At 45.4% G+C, this 21559-nt stretch overlaps 1 protein-coding gene across 1 annotated transcript in view; it reads left to right on the top strand.

The window, feature by feature from the left end:
• The window catches only part of rad17 (RAD17 checkpoint clamp loader component), a 96753-nt gene that overhangs the window by 37718 nt on the left and 37476 nt on the right, over positions 1-21559 (top strand). Inside the window, exons 5-14 of the mRNA XM_041998643.1 lie at positions 1940-2078; positions 5542-5675; positions 9102-9154; positions 10549-10674; positions 12095-12164; positions 12257-12368; positions 12469-12663; positions 13856-13941; positions 14015-14161; positions 14464-14592. Coding sequence (XP_041854577.1) covers positions 1940-2078; positions 5542-5675; positions 9102-9154; positions 10549-10674; positions 12095-12164; positions 12257-12368; positions 12469-12663; positions 13856-13941; positions 14015-14161; positions 14464-14592 — 1191 coding nt within the window. The remainder of the gene's footprint in view (positions 1-1939; positions 2079-5541; positions 5676-9101; positions 9155-10548; positions 10675-12094; positions 12165-12256; positions 12369-12468; positions 12664-13855; positions 13942-14014; positions 14162-14463; positions 14593-21559) is intronic.

Genomic DNA, 21559 nt, shown 5'->3' with positions numbered 1-21559 from the left:
ATGGCTGAGGTGGATGGTCAGATGTATGTTTGTTGAATTGGAGGCTTCAAAGAAGATTTGAATTCAGTCTTCAACTCACTCAGACAGAGGAAGTTCTGTGACAGCCAGTGTTTAATGTCATGCAGACACAATTGGATGGAGTGTGTGTCTGGGGAGTTGTGGGCAACCGGCAGATAGATTTGTAGATCATCTTCATACAGATGGAGTGAGGCAATCTGATGGGATATCACAGAACCCAACGGCAGCATGTCCAAAGAAAAAAGATCAGGGCCCAGAATGGAACCCTGTTCAGACTGATAGAAAGACAGTCTCTCAGAATGCCCATGGAAACACACAGCTTGTCTTTCTTCCACCTCTATTCAGCCTGTCTGCATCCCCTCATCAGGGCCCATGTGGTGTCATTTAACCAGGGATGATGGTTTAGGTTTGATGGACCTCAACATAAAGGGTGCAACGGAGTCCAAAATCTCTGAACAGGAGGAATAAAAAGAGGAGATAAAATCCTCTGGTGCATGTTCACACTGAGCATAAAAACCAGTGCTCATGAAGGCAGCAGCAAGTTCTCCAGTTGTAGTAGAAGTGATGGTACGGCGGCTACAAGCTGGGACAAGAGATTTAGTTGGAGATGAAAGAGCTGTGATGTCAAATATAATGAAAAGGTGTTCTGAAATGCAAGTGTCCAGTATTCCTGAATAAATATTAAATATTGGGAGACCATGTAACATTATGTGGTCCAGTGTGTCACCGTGCTTGTGTGTGGGGGCATTCACTGATGGAGTTAGATCAAAAGAGGTTAACAGGTTTTGAAAGTCATTAACCAGTTGGCTGGATGGACAACAAACATGTATATGTAAGTCCTCACAAATAAGAAAACAGTCATATTTTGGCATTATTACAGCAGTAAAATCAGAAAATCCAGAAATAAAATCCTTATTGTATTCAGGGGGATGATATAGAACAGCACACAGTGTGGTGGATCCCAGCTGTACCAGAGATAGCTGCAGTTCAAAGCCACTATAGTTCTTGCACGGGGTAAAGCGACAGCCCATGTTCTGCCTGTACACTGTGGCAGGCCTGCCTCCACAGCTTGTCACTCTCAGCATGCTCAGGTAGGAATAGCCAGGGAGGAGGAGCTCGGAGAAAGCGCTGGTATCATCTGGTATAAGCCAGGTCTCCGTGAGCATGAGTAAATCCAGTCGTTCAGGACAAACGTCTTATTTGTAACTGAGCGAGTGTTTAACAGGGCTGCACGCACCAGCTTGGAGTTCAGTCGTCCGAGGAGCATCACGACTCGGACGTAACCCTTCCCACTGCTGGATCCCCCCAGGCCGGCAACAAGGAAGCGGACAGTGGTGTGTAGGAGAGCCACTTTGAGCCATCCATAGCTGTATTGCAGAGGGTGATGCAGATCAACTCCTCCGCATTCTGTGGCAATTTCCTTAAAGTAGCCTGGATCACCCATGCTGGAGGAACTAGACACCAAGTAAGCTTAGATTTTGACTCGCACGTCGCCTCTCTTTCTGCATCTCTTATGCTTCCTGTCCCAAAGCAACACACAGACAGGATGCCAGCAATAGGCAGGCACAGAAGTTAGGAATGGTGTTGATGGTTTTGAATATCCATTCTCAGCACATCCAGCCAAGTTGGTCATGTTGTCGCGTATTTGTAGCAGTGCCAGGCGACTGTATACAAGTTATGATGACAAAATGCAAATAACAACATAGATTTGCATAAAAATCGAACAGCAAACTCTAAGTACATGTGATATGAACAGAGTACAAAATATAAATGCTCATATATCGTAGTATAGAGTGTATGAAGTGACAGTAAAGTCAACCTTAGCAACATAAACTTGTCCTGTTAGAGACGTTAACTCCTCATTAGAGGCTCTTTAAAAAGAATTACATGTGATTAATCAAATTTAACTTCCTGTTTACAGGGTGGCATCTTGATACTAACAGGACCGTCAGGCTGCGGAAAGACTGCAACACTCCAGGTTTTGTCTTTGCAGATGAATGTCAGAGTTCAGGAATGGACCAACCCGTCAACCTTGGAGCTGCACAGCAGCAGGCAGCACGGTGAGCAGAAACCTTCACATCATCATCTCTTAGACCAGTGCTTCTCAGTCTTTTTTCAGCTAAGCACCCTTTAAGCTAGTGATTCTCAACCTTTTTGAGCCACGACTCCCCCTACCAGACTAGCTTGTGGATCAAAATGCCTGGACTTCATTTACAACAACTGCTTGCTAGGGAAGGCTATTCCTCAACATGTCCGCTGACCAACAAGAGAGAAGAAAATCGCCTCGAATACTGGCCTGTAAACGTCTTGTTTGCCACAAGTAAACAAAGGAGCAACACCAAGTTTATGCAGTCTGGTCAATGTTTTTACTCTGTGTTCATATCTGGGGCCTCATTTCTAAAGTTGGCGTACGTACAAAAACTGCCGTATGCCAGTTATAGTCAACTTGTGGGATTTATATAAACCAAACTTGGTGGGAGAGTGTTCCTACCTCCACGGCAACTGCGACTCCAACGGTGCAGAATAAAACCAAGGAAATGATGTGAAATGTGAGACATTTGAGGAAAATCAAATATAACCTAACACTACATGTTATATATTAGCGCTATTTGCAAAAATGAATAGAGGCACATTTGATATTAATACTCCTGCAAAGGAAAGAAAAATCTGCATTTACAAGATAAACAGAGATGTATGTTATTAATAAGAACTTCAGCTTCTAAAATATGTTCTGTCATTGTGAAATAAGACTTGTATGATGTAAAATACATCCACCCTAAATAATCAGGTGACAACATGTGCCAGACAGATTAATAATTATTACTATTAAAATGACATAGTTGCTGTGGAAACATGCTCATCAGTTAAGCTACAATCAGGGTGTTTCCCACCTGAAGCTATTAAATAATAAGGCGGGCAGTATGCTGCCTAAATATGCTGATGGTTGGATGTAAAAAGGCTCCCCAATGCACAATGGCTTATCTGCCACTGCTGGATGATGTGTCTCCAGTGAGCAGATTTTTAGAGACTTGCTGCATGGCTCATGAGCCGGTTCTGACTGCCATGTGCTGTGCCCTCGAACCTCTGCGATGCTGTTAGACCTCTGTGATGCTTTGGGCCGGCATTACAGAGACACACCAGGAGAAACCAGGCCATACCAGGAGGAACCAAGCCGTGCCAGTCCCTCTGAAGGTGCTAACTGGGTTTTCTGGCACCCGACCCCTTCCAGAGTAACCGGCTTCCAGGTCGGGTATATCACAGCCACCCTTCAGCCGTGTGATGCCAGACGTGTTAGACGGCATCACTGGTTCGTCCCAACATCACATTAACTTTCCTACACTGGGGGAGAACAGGAAACACAACAATGCAGTTTGCAGCAACATCCGTTTTCCCTGATGGAATCGCTGCTGGTGATGCTCTAAACCTGCAGGACATAGAGGAGTTTTTATTTCTCCACAAAGCTTTTTAGTGTTGTCCCAGTTTCCCTCCAGACTTTATTTCCTGCAGCTCCTTGTCCACCTGGTTAATAGCGGTGATAGTGTCCTTCTGCACCTGCAGGAATTCCTCTGGGGACACGCCTGCTGCGGTGCTGGGTGGAGTCTCTGGCTTCACCCTCTCCACCCACTGCTGCAGCCCCGCCCACCCAGCTGGAACACCCAGGAGCTAGAAAGAAATATTATTTAACGCTAAATAAACTGCTACCAGCGGGAGATTGACAGGTGGATCGGTGTGGCGTCTGTAGTGATGCGGACTCTGCATCGGTCTGTCGTGGTGAAGAAGGAGCTGAGCCAAAAGGCAAAGCTCACGATTTACCGGTCGATCTATGTTCCTACCCTCACCTATGGTCACGAGCTGTGGGTAGTGACCAAAAGAACGAGATCACGAATACAAGCGGCCGAAATAAGTTTTCTCCGCAGGGTGGCCGGGCTCTCCCTTAGAGATAGGGTGAGAAGCTTGGTGATCCAGGAGGGGCTCAGAGTAGAGTCGCTGCTCCTCCACATCGAGAGGAGCCAGATGAGGTGGCTCGGGCATCTGGTTAGGATGCCTCCTGGACGCCTCCCTGGTGAGGTGTTCCGGGCACATCCCACCAGAAAGAGGCCCCGAGGAAGACCCAGGACACGCTGGACACTCTCTCGGCTGGCCTGGGAACGCCTCGGGATCCCTCTGGATGAGCTGGTGAATGTGGCCGGGGAGAGAGGAGTCGGTCTGCCGAAGCAGGTTTCCCTGCTTAGGCAGCTGCCCCCGCGACCCGACTCCGGATAAGCGGCAGAAAATGGATGGATGGATAAACTGCTACCAGTCTCAGGTGTATCTGTACATGTTCGTTTTTTTAGATGAAGACAAAGGAATATATGAGCTGATCCTCCTCTCCGGCATGTCTTCCTTCTGACACGGCGTTGACCTGTTCTAGTTTTCCAACGTGATCCACCAGGGTCTCAGTCTCACATTCCAGTGAAATCCTCTTTTTTCCTCCTGAGCAATCATGGAAATGATATGAATATGTATTACTGGCGTCCACTTGACCTTTTATAGCCACCATGTGGGCGGGGCAAGGCACTCCCTCATGTGCACCGGCTTTAGAGTTGACTCTGATTTATAAACTGAAACAAGCGTGGGATGTGCGCACGCGTTTATAAATCTGGAATTTTTTGTGTGCCGCATACGTATGCCACCTGTAGTATGCTTTGCAATGCTCAGATTTAGAAATGAGGTCCCTGGCCTGTTATTCAGCAGAATCTGTCTAGTATGAGCAGCAGGAGAAGCAGCCAGATAACCACCATGTTGCACTATGACACTTCCTACACCAATTCCTGTCTTTGGTTTACTAGAAAGTCTGCCAGCAAGCCAGACCAGATTTTCAAGAAGACCAGAGTTTGCTTCTTTGGTCCAAACTAGAATTCAGATGTGCATCCACACTGCTCCTCACAAACTGGACTATCAGTGGAATCAAATCAGTTCAGCTTTTTTGTACAGGACAAGCCATGCTAATACAGAAGGTTTCACTAAAGTGATTTAAATGTAGAAAAAGAGTTGGCACTGTACAGAAAACAAGCAAGGTAGACAGGAAGTGACAATACATCTTACCACAATTTGATCTCAGTGGGCCTGGCTGGTCAAGAAAGAGGACCACAGTTGTTTAAAGCGGCGCTAACAGTACCAGTGCGAATGCACTCTTAATTTGTGGTATCATGAAATTGTGTGGATAGGACATCTGAAACCCTGGGAGTCACAGTGGAGTCACAAACAACCGCACACACATACTCACTCCTAGGGAGAATTTAGAGAGACCAGTTAACCTAACACCATGTCTTTTGATGGTGAGAGGAAGGTGGAGAACATGGAGAGAAGCCATGCATACACGGGTAGAACATGCAAACTCAACACAGAAAGACAACTGCCCCCAAGGTTCGAACCCCCTCCAGTCGAGGCTCGAACCGGCAACATTCTTGCTGTGAGGCTGTGGTGCTAACCATCAGGTTAGTTTGTTTTTTAAAAAAGCATCTTTACTTCTTCATCCTTTAGATATATGGAGGACAGACGACTGCAGCTCACAGTTAGCCCAGTTCCAGGAATTTCTCCTCAGAGCTAACAAATATAACTGTCTGAAGATGGCAGGAGATGGAGGAGCTACAGACGGAAAGCTAATACTGGTGGAGGTAGGTTCAATACACCAACCAAAGCTTCTGTTCTAGGGTTTTCTCTGGTTGTATTGGTTCTGTTCATGTCGGTACCATAAGACAGCAGGTTCCTCAGCTGCAGATGCCCATCAGGAACTTTGAAATAATTTATTTTCCTTTTTTACTGTGGACTGGTAATAGGCCTGAACAATATAGGATTCCCAGGCCAGCTGTGAGATATAGTCCGTCCAGCATGTCCTGGGCCTCTTTCCGGTTTGAATTGATTTTGAATTGTATCAGTTACATATTTGAATTCTTAGTCATTTTAAAGGTGTTTAAACATATTTGTGACAATTCACCTTTATTAAAGTTACTGGATAAGTCAGCCTCCCATTTTGAAGACAGACTCAGTCTTCTAGTTTAGATAATAGTCTATATATTTTGATAATAACTTTGGGGCATTGAGACTCATGACTTCTGCCGCCCTGATAGGTAGCTGCTAGTTTAATAGTTTAATGGTATATTTTTACATAATAGATTTAAGCTTGTGATACTCTAAAAGTCCAGGTTCACTCTGTCCTCTGTCTTCTCTGTCCTGTCTTTTCTGTCCTCTCCTTTCTCTGTCCTCTCTTCTCTCTGTCCTCTGTTCTCTCTGTCTTCTCCGCTCTCTGTCCTCTCTTCTCTCTATCCTGTCTTTTCTGTCCTTTCTTCTCTCTGTCTTCTGTCTTCTCTGTCCTCTCTTCTCTCTGTCCTCTCTTCTCTCTATCCTGTCTTTTCTGTCCTTTCTTCTCTCTGTCTTCTGTTTTCTCTGTCCTCTCTTCTCTCTGTCCTCTCTTCTCTCTATCCTGTCTTTTCTGTCCTTTCTTCCCTCTGTCTTCTGTCTTCTCTGTCCTCTGTTCTCTCTGTTCTCTCTATCCTCTCTCTCTGTCCTCTCTTCTCTTCTCTCTGTCCTGTCTTTTCTGTCCTTTCTTCTCTCTGTCCTCTGTTCTCTCTGTCCTCTCTATCCTCTGTTCTCTCTGTCTTCTCTGTCCTCTCCTCTCTCTGTCCTCTCTATCCTCTCTTCTCTCTGTCCTGTCTTTCTGTCCTTTCTTCTCTCTGTCTTCTGTCTTCTCTGTCCTCTCTTCTCTCTGTCCTCTCTATCCTCTGTTCTCTCTGTCTTCTCTGTCCTCTCCTCTCTCTGTCCTCTCTATCCTCTCTTCTCTCTGTCCTGTCTTTCTGTCCTTTCTTCTCTCTGTCTTCTGTCTTCTCTGTCCTCTCTTCTCTCTGTCCTGTCTTTTCTGTCCTTTCTTCCCTCTGTCCTCTCTTCTCTCTGTCCTCTCTTCTCTCTGTCCTCTCCTCTCTCTGTCCTCATTTCTCTCTGTCCTGTCTTTTCTGGCTTCTCCTCTCTCTGTCCTCTGTTCTCTCTGTCCTCTCTCTTCTCTGTCCTCTCTTCTCTCTATCCTCTCCCCTCTCTGTCCTCTCTTCTCTCTGTCTTCTCCTCTCTCTGTCCTGTCTTTTCTGTCCTCTCCTCTCTCTGTCCTCTCTATCCTCTCTTCTCTGTCCTCTGTCCTCTCTGTCCTCTCTATCCTCTCTTCTCTGTCCTCTGTCCTCTGTCCTCTCTTCTCTCTTTCCTCTCTTCTCTCTGTCCTCTCTTCTCTCTGTCCTCTCCTCTCTCTGTCCTGTCTTTTCTGTCTTCTCCTCTCTCTGTCCTGTCTTTTCTGTCCTCTCCTCTCTCTGTCCTCTCTATCCTCTCTTCTCTGTCCTCTGTCCTCTCTGTCCTCTCTATCCTCTCTTCTCTGTCCTCTGTCCTCTGTCCTCTCTTCTCTCTTTCCTCTCTTCTCTCTGTCCTCTCCTCTCTCTGTCCTGTCTTTTCTGTCCTCTCCTCTCTCTATCCTCTCTTCTCTGTCCTCTCCTCTCTCTGTCCTCTCTATCCTCTCTTCTCTGTCCTCTGTCCTCTCTATCCTCTCTTCTCTGTCCTCTGTCCTCTCTTCTCTCTTTCCTCTCTTCTCTCTGTCCTCTCTTCTCTCTATCCTCTCTTCTGTCTGTCCTCTCTTCTCTCTGTCCTCTCTGTCTTCATTGCTACGCTGCATACGTAGCAATAAGGACTGACATTGTCCTACATAAACATAAAGTCTATTACAGAAATCTAACATAGGTCAGGCGTAGCTCTGCAGAGGCTCGACGTGCACCCCTGCTTCGCTGACGGTTACAGAGGACCTCCCTTGTGATTGGTCAGTTTGTGTTGCCGGATATCTGAGTCTTCTCGCTGAATTTGTGTGGTAACCACCGTTTTTAAAAACATTAACCAGTGGATCAAGTTGATGAGAGGCTGGTTGAATTATTTCTTCGTTTTATTCCACAAGCTAATAAAGACACTGAACCGTACTGGAGGACATTGTTTTAAAAAAGGAAATACCTACCAAACTGAAGTGAACTTTGACCTGGTGAGTTTTGAACTCCGACCTGGTAAGCTTACTGGCCGATACCACCACTGCTGCCACCTTCAGATTAGGAGGAGAAACTGCAACATGACACCAAAACGACCCGTTCCCCCTACGCTCGCGTGGAGAGCAAACTCACCAGCATCAGCTACTCCGTAGCCGACCGCAAGCAGACGTCATGCGAGCCTAAATCAGGCTTTAAGATGGAACCTAGAGGCAATAAATACAGTGAAAAAAGCAGCGGCCCTAGAACTGAGCCCTGTGGGAGTCATGACAGGGGTGCACAAAATGATAGAGTCTAAAATATTGACACAGAAGGACCTGTGCACCAGGTAAGACTTGAACCAATCAAGTGCTGTACCAGGAATATTTACAAGTTGATTGAAGCAGGAAAGTAAAATTTTGTGATCTACTGTGTGAAATGCAGCAGTTTAATCAAACAAAACCAAAACAACAGTCACCTGAATCACATGCTAGGGAGATGTCATTAATGTCCTTTAATAATGCAGATTCTTTTAAACCTTTAAAACCTAGTTGATAAACTCTAGTATGCCATTTCTGTCCAAAAATTATTGTAATTGGCAAAATACTATCTTCTCTAAAATTCTGGAAAGAAAAGGAACCTTAGAAATTGGCCTATAATTAGCTAACACAGAGCAGTCAAGACCAGTTGAGTATTTGAGTATTACAGTGACCTCCATTTTTAGATGACTGTATATTTATTTTAGCTTGTTTTTTTTTTATTTCATTTCTTTTAAAGTTTGTTTTTAATGCACTTATTGCTTCCTGCCTTGCCTCTGTCCTCTCCCTGCGTCCTCTTCTTCCTCCCTCTCACCAGCTGGCAGAGAGAGGATGATATTAAGTGAGTGTGGGGAATGAAACATGACGCAGATCCGATGTAAACACATTTGAGGCAAAGATAGAACAGAATCACAGTCTAACACATTTTTAACTCTCAGAAAGAAGGAGCTGTCCGGAGGAAAGGCGACTGGAACGACTTTTTCATCCAGACAGAAGTATGTTTTATGTTCTTACTATGTTTCAGGACTTCCCAAACCAGTTCTACAGACAGCCCAGCAGTCTGCATTACATCCTGAGGTAAAATCTGCTCTTCCCGTTTTCATGTTCAAACAAGATCTGATTTTCTTCTCTATTCATTTCAGCTTTGTAAGGCGTCAATTTACGTCATCTCTTTGTAGACAAATCAGTTGAAACCGATTCCTTGTCACCCAGTCAGTGTTCATGCAAGCCAGTTTGAAACAAATGATAGCCTAGTTAAGTAAAACAACAGATTGTATCAAATCATAACTTCCATTCAATCCCCCATCCTGAGCTGCATGAGGAGACATGGGAAAGGAAAATCTCCATCAGCGCCTGGAAAGAGAGACCATCAGAAACCAGAACTTTTATCTAGGAAGATATGCTGAGAGGGAAGAGGGGAAATAATGTTAATGATGTCGAGACTCTCATGTTTCCACGTGGAAAATTAAGAGCGGAGAGATGAAAAGGAAGGAGGAGCCCAGTGCATCATGGGACATTACTCAGTAAGGTGGCGGGGCAGAAAGTCACTATGTGGTTTTGGAGGGAGGGGCTGGTAGGTTACAGGCTGCAGAGAAACATAAAGGCCCATTTTTGTCACCCTCATACTTCCATTCATCTTTTACTTTGCCATGGTTGTTCAGTTAGTTCATCCACTAGTGGGCAGTGCTGAGTTCAGAGGTCACTTCCACATTCTGGCATCAGTTTCAGACGCTGGTTGGTGGCGGTAATGCACCGCTATAAAGTTGTTTACAACCATCCAACATGCCTGACACACAAAAGTGTCCATCTGCGTATCCATCTTCTGCCTCTAGCATAAATGGACCTTCAACTGCAACTCTGCTTCCTGGTCTCAATTCAGACTTAGATGACTAATAAAATCGTCCATAATCCAGATATGAAAGCAGCGCTATCCAAGGTGGGATGAATACCACCTCCTGAAAGACCAAATATTCCCCAGAAAGCTCTCAAATTATCTATAAAGCCCACCTTGTTTCCTGGAAAGCAGCTACACAACCAGCAGATGAAGGATGGCACGCAGCTAAACATGTCGTCACTGGTCAGAGTTATCATGTCCAGAGTAAACTACCGAGTCCTACGTGGTTTTGGTGAAGTCACACATTGAAGCAATATTAATTTTAGTGATCTCCAATTAGCGTAACTGGGAGTCACTGCTGCCAATGTGAATTACATTCGTACTGTATTTATGTTTCCTTAGCCTGTAGTTTAAGATAGGATCCCACGTCGGCTGCCGTCATCAGAGGCGAAGGGATACCGCTGAAACATATCAACATGTGCAACAGATTATGTGTCTAATACAAAAGGATGGAGGGTTTTATGGTCCAGAGCTGGCAGCATAGTCTCCACAGTCCATTCAAAAGGTGAAGATTTGATTCATGACTGCTTGGTCCTCGTCTTGGCTGATTGTTGTGTGTCCTTCTGATGTCTTCCAGGCGGTTTGTGACAGCAACTCGATGTCCTCTGGTGCTCATTGTGTCAGACTCTTGGAGTGGGGACAGCAACTTGCGCTCTCTTTTCCCCAGAGAGATCCAGGAGGAGCTAAACATCAGCTGCATCAGGTTTGACCCATATGCGCTGCAGGGTCCAGGGGCCTCATTTATCAAACTGAACGTGAACTGGACCGTCCTGAATGGCGTTTCGTGACTTGAACTGGACCGTCCTGAACCGCGTTTTGTGATGTGAACTGGACCGTCCTTAACCGCGTTTTGTGACTTGAACTGGACCGTCCTGAACGGCGTTTCGTGACTTGAACTGGACCGTCCTGAACCGCGTTGTGTGACTTGAACTGGACCATCCTGAATGGTGTTTCGTGACTTGAACTGGACCATCCTGAATGGTGTTTCGTGACTTGAACTGGACCATCCTGAATGGTGTTTCGTGACTTGAACTGGACCGTCCTGAACCGTGTTTTGTGATGTGAACTGGATCGTCCTGAACCGTGTTTTGTGATGTGAACTGGACCGTCCTGAACGGCGTTTCGTGACGTGAACTGGACCGTCCTGAACCGCGTTGTGTGACTTGAACTGGACCGTCCTGAATGGCGTTTCGTGACTTGAACTGGACCGTCCTGAACCGCGTTGTGTGACTTGAACTGGACCGTCCTGAATGGCGTTTCGTGACTTGAATTGGACCGTCCTGAACCGCGTTGTGTGATTTGAACTGGACCGTCCTAAACCACGTTGTGTGACTTTAACTGGACCGTCCTGAACCGCGTTTCGTGATGTGAACTGGACTGTCCTGAACCGCGTTGTGTGACTTGAACTGGACCGTCCTGAATGGCGTTTCGTGACTTGAACTGGACCGTCCTGAACCGCGTTGTGCGATTTGAACTGGACCGTCCTGAACCTCGTTGTGTGACTTGAACTGGACCGTCCTGAATGGCGTTTCGTGACTTGAACTGGACCGTCCTGAACCGCGTTGTGTGACTTTAACTGGACCGTCCTGAACCGCGTTTCGTGGCGTGAACTGGACCGTCCTGAATGGCGTTTCGTGACTTGAACTGGACCGTCCTGAACCGCTTTGTGTGATTTGAACTGGACCGTCCTGAACGGGGTTTTGTGAACTGGATGGTCCTGAATGGCGTTTTGTGAACTGTACGGTCCTGAACGGCGTTTTGTGAACTGGACGGTCCTGAACGGCGTTTTGTGAACTGGACCGTCCTGAAGTGTGTTTTGTGAACTGGACCGTCCTGAACGGCGTTTTGTGAACTGGACCGTCCTGAACGGGGTTTTGTGAACTGGACCGTCCTGAACGGGGTTTTGTGAACTGGACCGTCCTGAATGGCGTTTTGTGAACTGGACCGTCCTGAACGGCGTTTTGTGAACTGGACCGTCCTGAACGGGGTTTTGTGAACTGGACGGTCCTGAACGGCGTTTTGTGAACTGGACCGTCCTGAACTGGGTTTCGTGAACTGGACCGTCCTGAATGGCGTTTTGTGAACTGGACCGTCCTGAATGGCGTTTTGTGTTTTCACTCTAGCTTCAATCCAGTAGCTCCAACTGCGATGATGAAGATCCTGAGCTGTATTTCAACCCTGGAGGCAGGAAAGGTGGGAGGATTTCTCATAACTGATTCTAGTTGGATGCAGTTTTTTTTTTTTGCTGTTTCTATATAGTTTCATTTCTTTGTTATTTTTGACAGAGCTGTGGAAAGATGCAAATTCCTGATCAGACACAACTTGAAACACTGTGCTCAGGAAGTTCAGGGGATATTCGGAATGCTATCAACAGTCTCCAGTTTCTCTGTGGTGCAGGTCAGAGTTATTCCACTCAGTGACGAGGTGGTGTCTATTCAGGATTTACAGTTATTCTATCATTCAGCCTTTCTAAGTTAACCTCTCTGTAACTTCTCAGACACGTCAATAGAAAAGGACTTGCTGTGGATGAAGGATAAACCTAGAATCTCTCTGGGAAGAAGTGTCTCGAGAACAAAGCAGAGGATGAAGAAGGCAAAGCAGACAAAAGAGGACAAAGATCAGCAGGTTGTTGGAGGGAAAGATGCTTCCTTATTCCTGTTTAGAGCGCTGGGAAAGCTCCTGCACTGCAAACGTGAGCCCTTCTCCCAGTTTCTGCCAGGTTTTTTTAAATCTATGATTTCAACACTGAGAAGTCTTTATGCCAGATGTATCCTCTGATGAAAATAAGTAATTGATCTGGGAAAGTCCGATGTTTATCACTTTGATCAGGCGTTTCCTCTGGAGGACTTTCTGCAGAATTATTTCCTGGTGAATTCTTTCTGGGACCTTTTATATAAGGATGTTCCAATACTATGTTTTTCTGTCCGATACTGATACCAATACCTGGGGTTTAGGTATCTGCCAATACAGAGTACCGATCGTATACCTGTTTTATTTTATTAAGTCTATTAAATTTATAATTTAAGTAAATTATATTTATTATAGACATTGATGTATATATTGTTACTGTCATTCAGTGGCCTAGCATAGGTTAAACTATAAAACATGACATGTATATATAAGATTAATCACAGCTTACACATTAATTAATCATGATTAAACAAGCACAGCAAGAAAAATGGTGCTAGCACCAGAGAAGCCGGTCAGCTGATCACCGACAGCTGGACACGGAACAACCAGAGGGAGAGGAGGAGGAGGAGGAGGAGCATATTAGTACAGACCTGCAGAAAAACAGTTTTTTCTTTTTTTCTTCTTATTTTCTTTAAATGAAGTGTTTAACCCTCTCACCAGGAAGAGTGAAGGATGAGAGAGCTTTAATTCCGGTTAAAAAATTAAAGCAATAATTACATAAATTAGTTACCACCGTTAACGCCTTATTTCTGACAGTCTTAATATTTATTTCTATAATTCATGTTTTATTAACACAAGAAAACCAGATTCCTCGTGTTTTTGAAAGAATTTGCCAACATTTGTTATTGCTGCGGTTCGTTGCACTTTTCCAAACTCGTGCTCTTTCACGTGAGTCCAACCAAAATGCTTATAAAGTCTCTGCTGGTAAACCTGCCAGCGTTCATGTCGGCTCATTGTCATTGCCTCATATGAGGCAAAAAGAAATGCAGAAATCTACAGAACTGATAACTGATGGACGGGCCAAGTCCAGATCTGGATTCTTGAGAACTGAACGTTTATACTTCAATCATGACATGATCATGAACATTTGTGGTTTACTGGTTGACCAGTAGAAAGTCCTTCAGACTAGTAAACACCTGATCATTTACTGTACTGCTGAAATGATCAAGTCTAAAACTGATGTTCCCAAACAGGAGAGAGTCCTGGAGGTTCTCCTAGACCGGGTTTACCAAGTCACCTGATGCACCATCACAGAGAAGCATTGACCATCGACCCTGAGGTAAATATTTTCACCTCTTCCATTTTTTAGTCTCAGAACATTAAGACAGCGATGTTTTCTTCCCTTTTTTCAGATGGTGGTTGAGCATTCTCACATGTCAGGAGAGATTTTTAACCTGTACCTCCACCAGAACTTCCTGGACTTCTTCTCTGAAATGGAAGATGTGGACAGAGCCAGCGAGTATCTGTCGGATGCTGACCTCCTCACTGCTGATTGGACGGTAAGTATCTCATTACATATCAACTGAAAACATTGAAGCAGTCAAATTTGAAGTGAGATTTTTCTGCTTTTTTGATTAATAATAAAACAACTATTGGTAGAATCAGAACCAAGTCCAGTTTGTTGAACACACACACACACACACACACACACACACACCAAATAGATCATATTGGAGCATAAATGTTGTAAGATGAGGAATCGGGTGACCTCCTCTTTCCATGTGGACTCTGTTGGTGTTTCACCTAAATTTAGATGTGTTAATCTCTGTTGTTGTTTTTGTTTGTTTGTTTGTTTTTAAAGAGTCGCAGCATCATGAGAGAGTATGGATCATCAGTGGCCACCAGGGGGCTCCTTCACTCAAACTCACACCAGGTTTCTGTGGGCTTCAGACCACTCCACAAACCCAGCTGGCTACTGGTTAGCAGAAAGGTACGATTCAAAAGTCATCTAAATGCCTTCACTGGTAAAACTGGTGTTGAGGCAAAAAGTTACTCTGAAAAGGATGAGGAGTCTGTTCTGAAGTGAAAAATGATTACAAGTTTATTGAACACAGGATTAAAATATAAAGAATAGAATTGCAATCCGAGACACTGTTCAGAGGTCTGACAGCACAGAGATCTGAAGAGAATCTGATAAGAAACATACAGGCAGCATCTTTTAAGCAGAATGATCAGTCACAACACATCATGAAATACAAACAAAGAGATTGTCTGTTCCTCATACAGGATTAGACACTTCAGCAAACCTAATGAGCTTTTTCAGTTTATTGAGCACGTAAAACAACCCCAGTGACATTAAGGCAGGATGCTCGGCTGGGTCATCCTGAGGCGCCTGGCTGGTATCAGATAAGTCACACAGGTCAGAGCGAACTGTTCTAAAGAATGCATGATAGCAACAGGCTACTCAGTATTAAACTTAATTACCAAGAACCTAAACAACCTGTTTACCCTGAGCGTGATCAGTAGACACAATATAATAAAGGGAATAATATGAAATTTCCCCAACACTGGTAAAACATAAAATACCACGAGTTCCTGCTACACTTACTTAGTAAGCTAACGCTACATTTTAATTAGTATGATTAAAAGGGAAATCACTAACTCTGGTCCTCGAGAGTCATCACGTGGCTGACAGGTGTCACTTTTTCTGCCAGAACCAGTTACGTGCAGGCGGGGACCAGGACCTGGGAATAACTCTCACTAGTCTTACAGCTTAGGCTGTCCAACGTTTTTTAGGGGAGGAAGAGTAATAACAACCAAAGTAAAAACTACAGGGTCCTAGCATGCTGCGGATCAACTCATCAGAAATTACTGAACCAGTGTGGACATGTCCCCATGTCAACAGGAAGTCCTCAGAAGTAAGGGTTCAGTTAGATTTGGGTGTGGTATTTCAAAGGACAAGGTTTCAATGATCAGTGGCTGTGACCGTTTTCTCCGGTTTTTGCTGTCAGAACCAGTAATTAGGGTCCGAGCCATACAAAGTATGGCGGGGCCCTATTGTTTCTGCTATGTTTATTAGGGTCCGAGCCATACAAAGTATGGCAAGGCCCTATTGTTCCTGAAATGTTTATTAGGTTCCGAGCCATACAAAGTATGGCGAGACCCTATTGTAGTTGAAATGTTTTTTAGGGTCCGAGCCATACGAAGTATGGCAAGGCCCTATTGTTCCTGAAATGTTTATTAGGTTCCGAGCCATACAAAGTATGGCAAGGCCCTATTGTAGTTGTAATGTTTATTAGGGTCCGAGCCATACAAAGTATGGCGAGACCCTATTGTAGTTGAAATGTTTATTATACTTCTAAGCATTTCGACGCCAAATTTGACCCCCTAAACACCCATGAAAAGTTGTGAATTTTTGCACACACGTCAAGTCCAGCGTAACTCGGATATTATAAGGTCCGCATACACTTCGATGCAAAAATGGCTCAACAGCGCCACCTACAGTCACCAAAAATCTCCAATTGAATGGGGTCCCAAAAGTCTGCTTCGACGTAGGAAGACGAAACTCGGCACACACATCTAACACCCCAAGCTGAGCAAAAAAGTCAATCAAACACCTGTTGCCATGGCAACGGCGTGCCCGCCATCTTGGCGTGTGTGGCCATTTTTTGGCCCTTTTTTGCACTTTACACACATCGTATTTGAACGAACTAGTCTGAGGGGATTCGTGCGATTGACTCCAAACTTGGTGGGAAGCTTCCTGACAAGTTGGGGACCAAACGCTATTCAAATCTTTCTAATAGCAAAAAGAGTGTTACCGTGGCAACCCATGGAAAAACGCCTTCTCGCCATGAAACACGGTTTGCTCATGTCTTCATAGGAATACATTGGAACTGCACCAAACTTGACAGGATTCCTACTTGTTGGGTCCCTAACGCATTACACCACCTGTTGTCATGGCAACATAGCATGTTAGCTAGCAGAATTAGCATGCACGCAAAAAATGCTTACTAATTATATCAACATTTCAGATTTTCAGCTGGGTGTTTTGCGATTTTACCTTCCATGTTACCAGGTTACCTACCATGCTAGGAAAAGGTGTATGAGACGGGTGGCGGGGTCCAGGCCGCTCGGACCCGATGGATGCCGCTTGCGGCTTTAATTAGGGTCCGAGCCATACAAAGTATGGCAAGGCCCTATTGTTCCTGAAATGTTTATTATTCTCCTTCTCCTAAGCATTTCGACGCCAAATTTGACCCCCTAAACACCCATGAAAAGTTGTGAAACTTGGCACACACGTCAAGCCCGGCGAAAATCGGATATCATAAGGTCCGCATACTATTCAATGCAAAATTGGCTCAACAGCGCCACCTACAGTCACCAAAAATCACCACATGAATGGGGCCCAGGAACTCTACTTCAACGTAGGAAGACGAAACTCGGCACACACGTGTAACACCCCGTGTTGACCAAAAAACTCAATGTAACACCTGTCGCCATGGCAACGGGGTGCCCGCCATCTTGGTGTGTGCGGCCATTTTTTTCCCATTTTTTCCACTTTACACACATCGTATTTGAACGAACTAGTCTGAGGGGATTCGTGCGATTGACTCCAAACTTGGTGGGAAGCTTCCTGACAAGTTGGGGACCAAACGCTCCTCAAATCTTTCTAATAGCAGAAAGCATGTTACCGTGGCAACAGACGGAAAAACGCCTTCTCGCCATGAAACACGGTTTGCTCATATCTCCACAGAAATACATGGGATCTCCACCAAACTTGACAGTATTCATACGTGTGACACCGAAAGTCCAGCAAAGAAGTCAATCAAACACCTGTTGCCATGGCAACCGGGTGGCCGCCATCTTGGATCTCATTGCCATTTGAACGAACTAGTCTGAGGGGAATGGTCCGACCGACTCCAAACTTGGTGGGGACCTTCCTGACAAGTTGGGGACCAAACGCTCCTCAAATCTTTCTAATAGCAGAAAGCGTGTTACCGTGGCGACCGATGGAAAAAGACCTCGCCATGAAACACGGTTGCTCATATCTCCACAGAAATAGATGGGATCTGCACCAAAGTTCACAGTATTCATACGTGTCACACCCCAAGTCCAGCAAAGAAGTCAATTGAACACCTGTTGCCATGGCAACGGGGTGGCCGCCATCTTGGATTTCACTGCCATTTCAACAAACTAGTCTCTGGGGATTCATGCGACTGACTCCAAACTTGGTGGGAACCTTCCTGATAAGTTGGGGACCAAACGCTCCTCAAATCTTTCTAATAGGATAAACCGTGTTACCGTGGCAACCCACGGAAAAAGCCTTCTCGCCATGAAACACGGTTGCTCATATCTCCATAGGAATACATGGGAACTGCACCAAATTTGACAGGATTCATACTTGTTGGGTCCCTAACGCATTGCACCACCTGTTGTCATGGCAACATAGCATGTTAGGTAGCAGAATTAGCATGCAAGCAAAACATGCTAACTAAGTATATTAACATTTCAGATACTCAGCTGCGTGTTTTACCATCTTACCTACCATGTGACCAGGCTACCTACTTTGCTAGGAAAAGGTGTATGAGACGGGTGGCGGGGTCCAGGCCGCTCGGACCCGATGGATGCCGCTTGCGGCTTTAATTAGGGTCCGAGCCATACAAAGTATGGCAAGGCCCTATTGTTCCTGAAATGTTTATTCTCCTTCTCCTCCTCCTCCTAAGCATTTCGACGCCAAATTTGACCCCCTAAACACCCATGAAAAGTTGTGAAACTTGGCACACACGTCAAGCCCGGCGAAAATCGGATATTATAAGGTCCGCATACTCTTCAATGCAAAATTGGCTCAACAGCGCCACCTAGAGTCACCAAAAATCACCACATGAATGGGGCCAAGGAAGTCTACTTCAACGTAGGAAGACGAAACTCGGCACACACGTGTACCACCCCGTGTTGACCAAAAAACTCAATGTAACACCTGTCGCCATGGCATCAGGGCGCCCGCCATCTTGGTGTGTGCGGCCATTTTTTCGCCATTTTTTGCACTTTACACACATCGTATTTGAACGAACTAGTCTGAGGGGATTCGTGCGACTGACTCCAAACTTGGTGGGAAGCTTCCTGACAAGTTGGGGACCAAAAATTGTTCAAATCTTTCTAATAGCAGGAAACGTGTTACCGTGGCAACCGACGGAAAAACGCCTTCTCGCCATGAAGCACGGTTTGCTCATATCTCCATATAAATACGTGAGATCTACACCAAACTTGACAGTATTCATACCTGTGACACCCCAAGTCCAGCAAAGTAGTCAATCAAACACCTGTTGCCATGGCAACGGTGTACCCGCCATCTTGGATTTCACTGCCATTTCAACAAACTAGTCTGAGGGGATTCGGGCGACCGACTCCAAACTTGGTGGGAAGCTTCCTGACAAGTTGGGGACCAAACAGTCCTCAAATCTTTCTAATAGGAGAAAGCGTGTTACCATGGCAACCGACGGAAAATGACCATCTCGCCATGAAACACGGTTTGCTTATATCTCCATAGGAATAAATGGGAACTGCACCAAACTTGACAGTATTCACACACGTTGGGTCCTTAACGCATTACACCACCTGTTGTCATGGCGACATCGGGTGGCGGGGTCCAGGCAGCTCGGACCCGATGGATGCCGCTTGCGGCTTTAATTAGGGTCCGAGCCATACAAAGTATGGCAAGGCCCTATTGTTTCTGCTATGTTTATTAGGGTCCGAGCCATACAAAGTATGGCGGGGCCCTATTGTTTTCCAAATGTTTATTCTCCTCCTTCTAAGCGCCTAAAAGCCATATTTGACCCCCTAAACACCCATGAAAAGTTGTGAAATTCGGCACACACATCAAGCCCCGAGCAAATTTCGATATTCTATGGTCAGCATACACTTCAATGCAAAAATGGCTCAACAGCGTCACCTAGAGACCAAAAAAAATCCCCAAATGAATGGGGTCCTGAAAGTCTACTTCGACGTAGGAAGACGAAACTCGGCACACACGTATACCACCCCGAGTCCAGCAAAAAAGTCAATGAAACACCTGTTGCCATGGAAACGGGGTGCCCGCCATCTTGGCGTGTGCGGCCATGTTTTGGCCATTTTTTGCACTTTACACACATCGTATTTTAACGAACTAGTCTGAGGGGATTCGTGCGATTGACTCCAAACTTAGTAGGAAGCCTCCTTACAAGTTGGGGACCAAACGCTATTCAAATCTTTGTAATAGCAGAAAGCGTGTTACCGTGACAACCCACGGAAAATGACCTTCTCGCCATGAAACACGGTTTGCTCATATCTCCATAGAAATACATGGGATCTTCACCAAAGTTCACAGTATTCTTACATGTCACACCCCAAGTGCAGCAAAGAAGTCAATTGAACACCTGTTGCCATGACAACGGCGTGCCCGCCATCTTGGATTTAACTGCCTTTTGAACGAACTAGTCTGAGGAGATTCGTGCAACCGACTCCAAACTTGCTGGGAACCTTCCTGACAAGTTGGGGACCAAACGCTATTCAAATCTTTCTAATAGGAAAAAGCGTGTAACCGTGGCAACCGACGGAAAACGCCTTCTCGCCATGAAACACGGTTTGCTTATATCTCCAGAGGAATAAATGGGAACTGCACCAAACTTGACAGTATTCACACACGTTGGGTCCTTAATGCATTACACCACCTGTTGTCATGGCGACATCGGGTGGCGGGGTCCAGGCAGCTCGGACCCGATGGATGCCGCTTGTTATTATTCTCCTCCTCCTTCTTCTAAGCATTTCGACGGCAAATTTGACCCCCTAAACACCCATGAAAAGTTGTGAAACTTGGCACACACGTCAAGCCCGGCGAAAATCGGATATTATAAGGTCCGCATACACTTCAATGCAAAATCGGCTCAACAGCGCCACCTACAGTCACCAAAAATCACCACATGAATGGGGTCCCGAACGTCTACTTCCACGTAGGAACACGAAACTCGGTACACACGTGTAACACCCCGAGTCGACCAAAAAACTCAATCGAACATCTGTTGCCATGGCAACGGGGCGCCCGCCATCTTGGCGTGTACGGCCATATTTTTGCCATTTTTGGCACTTTACACACATCGTATTTGAACGAACTAGTCTGAGGCGATTCGTGCGACTGACTCCAAACTTGGTGGGAAGCTTCCTGACAAGTTGGGAACCAAACGCTATTCAAATCTTTCTAATAGCAGAAAGCATGTTACCTTGGCAACCGATGGAAAATTACCTTCTCGCCATGAAACACGGTTTGCTCATATCTCCATAGAAATAGATGGGATCTGCACCAAAGTTCACAGTATTCATACCTGTGACACCCCAAGTCCAGCAAAGAAGTCAATCGAACACCTGTTGCCATGGCAACGGGGTGGCAGCCATCTTGGATTTCATTGCCATTTTAACGAACTAGTCTGAGGGGATTTGTGCGACTGACTCCAAACTTGGTGGGAAGCTTCCTGACAAGTGGGGGACCAAACGCTATTCAAATCTTTCTAATAGGAGAAAGCGTGTAACCGTGGCAACCGATGGAAAAAGCCTTCTCGCCATGAAACACGGGTTGATCATATCTCCTTAGAAATACACGGGATCTGCACCAAACTTCACAGTATTCATACGTGTCACACCCCAAGTCCAGCAAACAAGTCAATTGAACACCTGTTGCCATGGCAACGGTGTACCCGCCATCTTGGATTTCACTGCCATTTGAACGAACTAGTCTGAGGGGATTTGGGCGACCGACTCCAAACTTGGTGGGAACCTTCCTGACAAGTTGGGGACCAAATGCTATTCAAATCTTTCTAATAGGAAAAAGCCTGTAACCTTGGCAACCGACGGAAAAAGCCTCCTCGCCATGAAACACGGGTTGATCAAATCTCCATAGAAATACACGGGATCTTCACCAAACTTCACAG

The sequence above is a fragment of the Melanotaenia boesemani genome, chromosome 11, assembly GCF_017639745.1.
Source record: "Melanotaenia boesemani isolate fMelBoe1 chromosome 11, fMelBoe1.pri, whole genome shotgun sequence".
Taxonomy (NCBI): domain Eukaryota; kingdom Metazoa; phylum Chordata; class Actinopteri; order Atheriniformes; family Melanotaeniidae; genus Melanotaenia; species Melanotaenia boesemani.
This window is presented reverse-complemented; position numbering and strand designations above follow the sequence as displayed.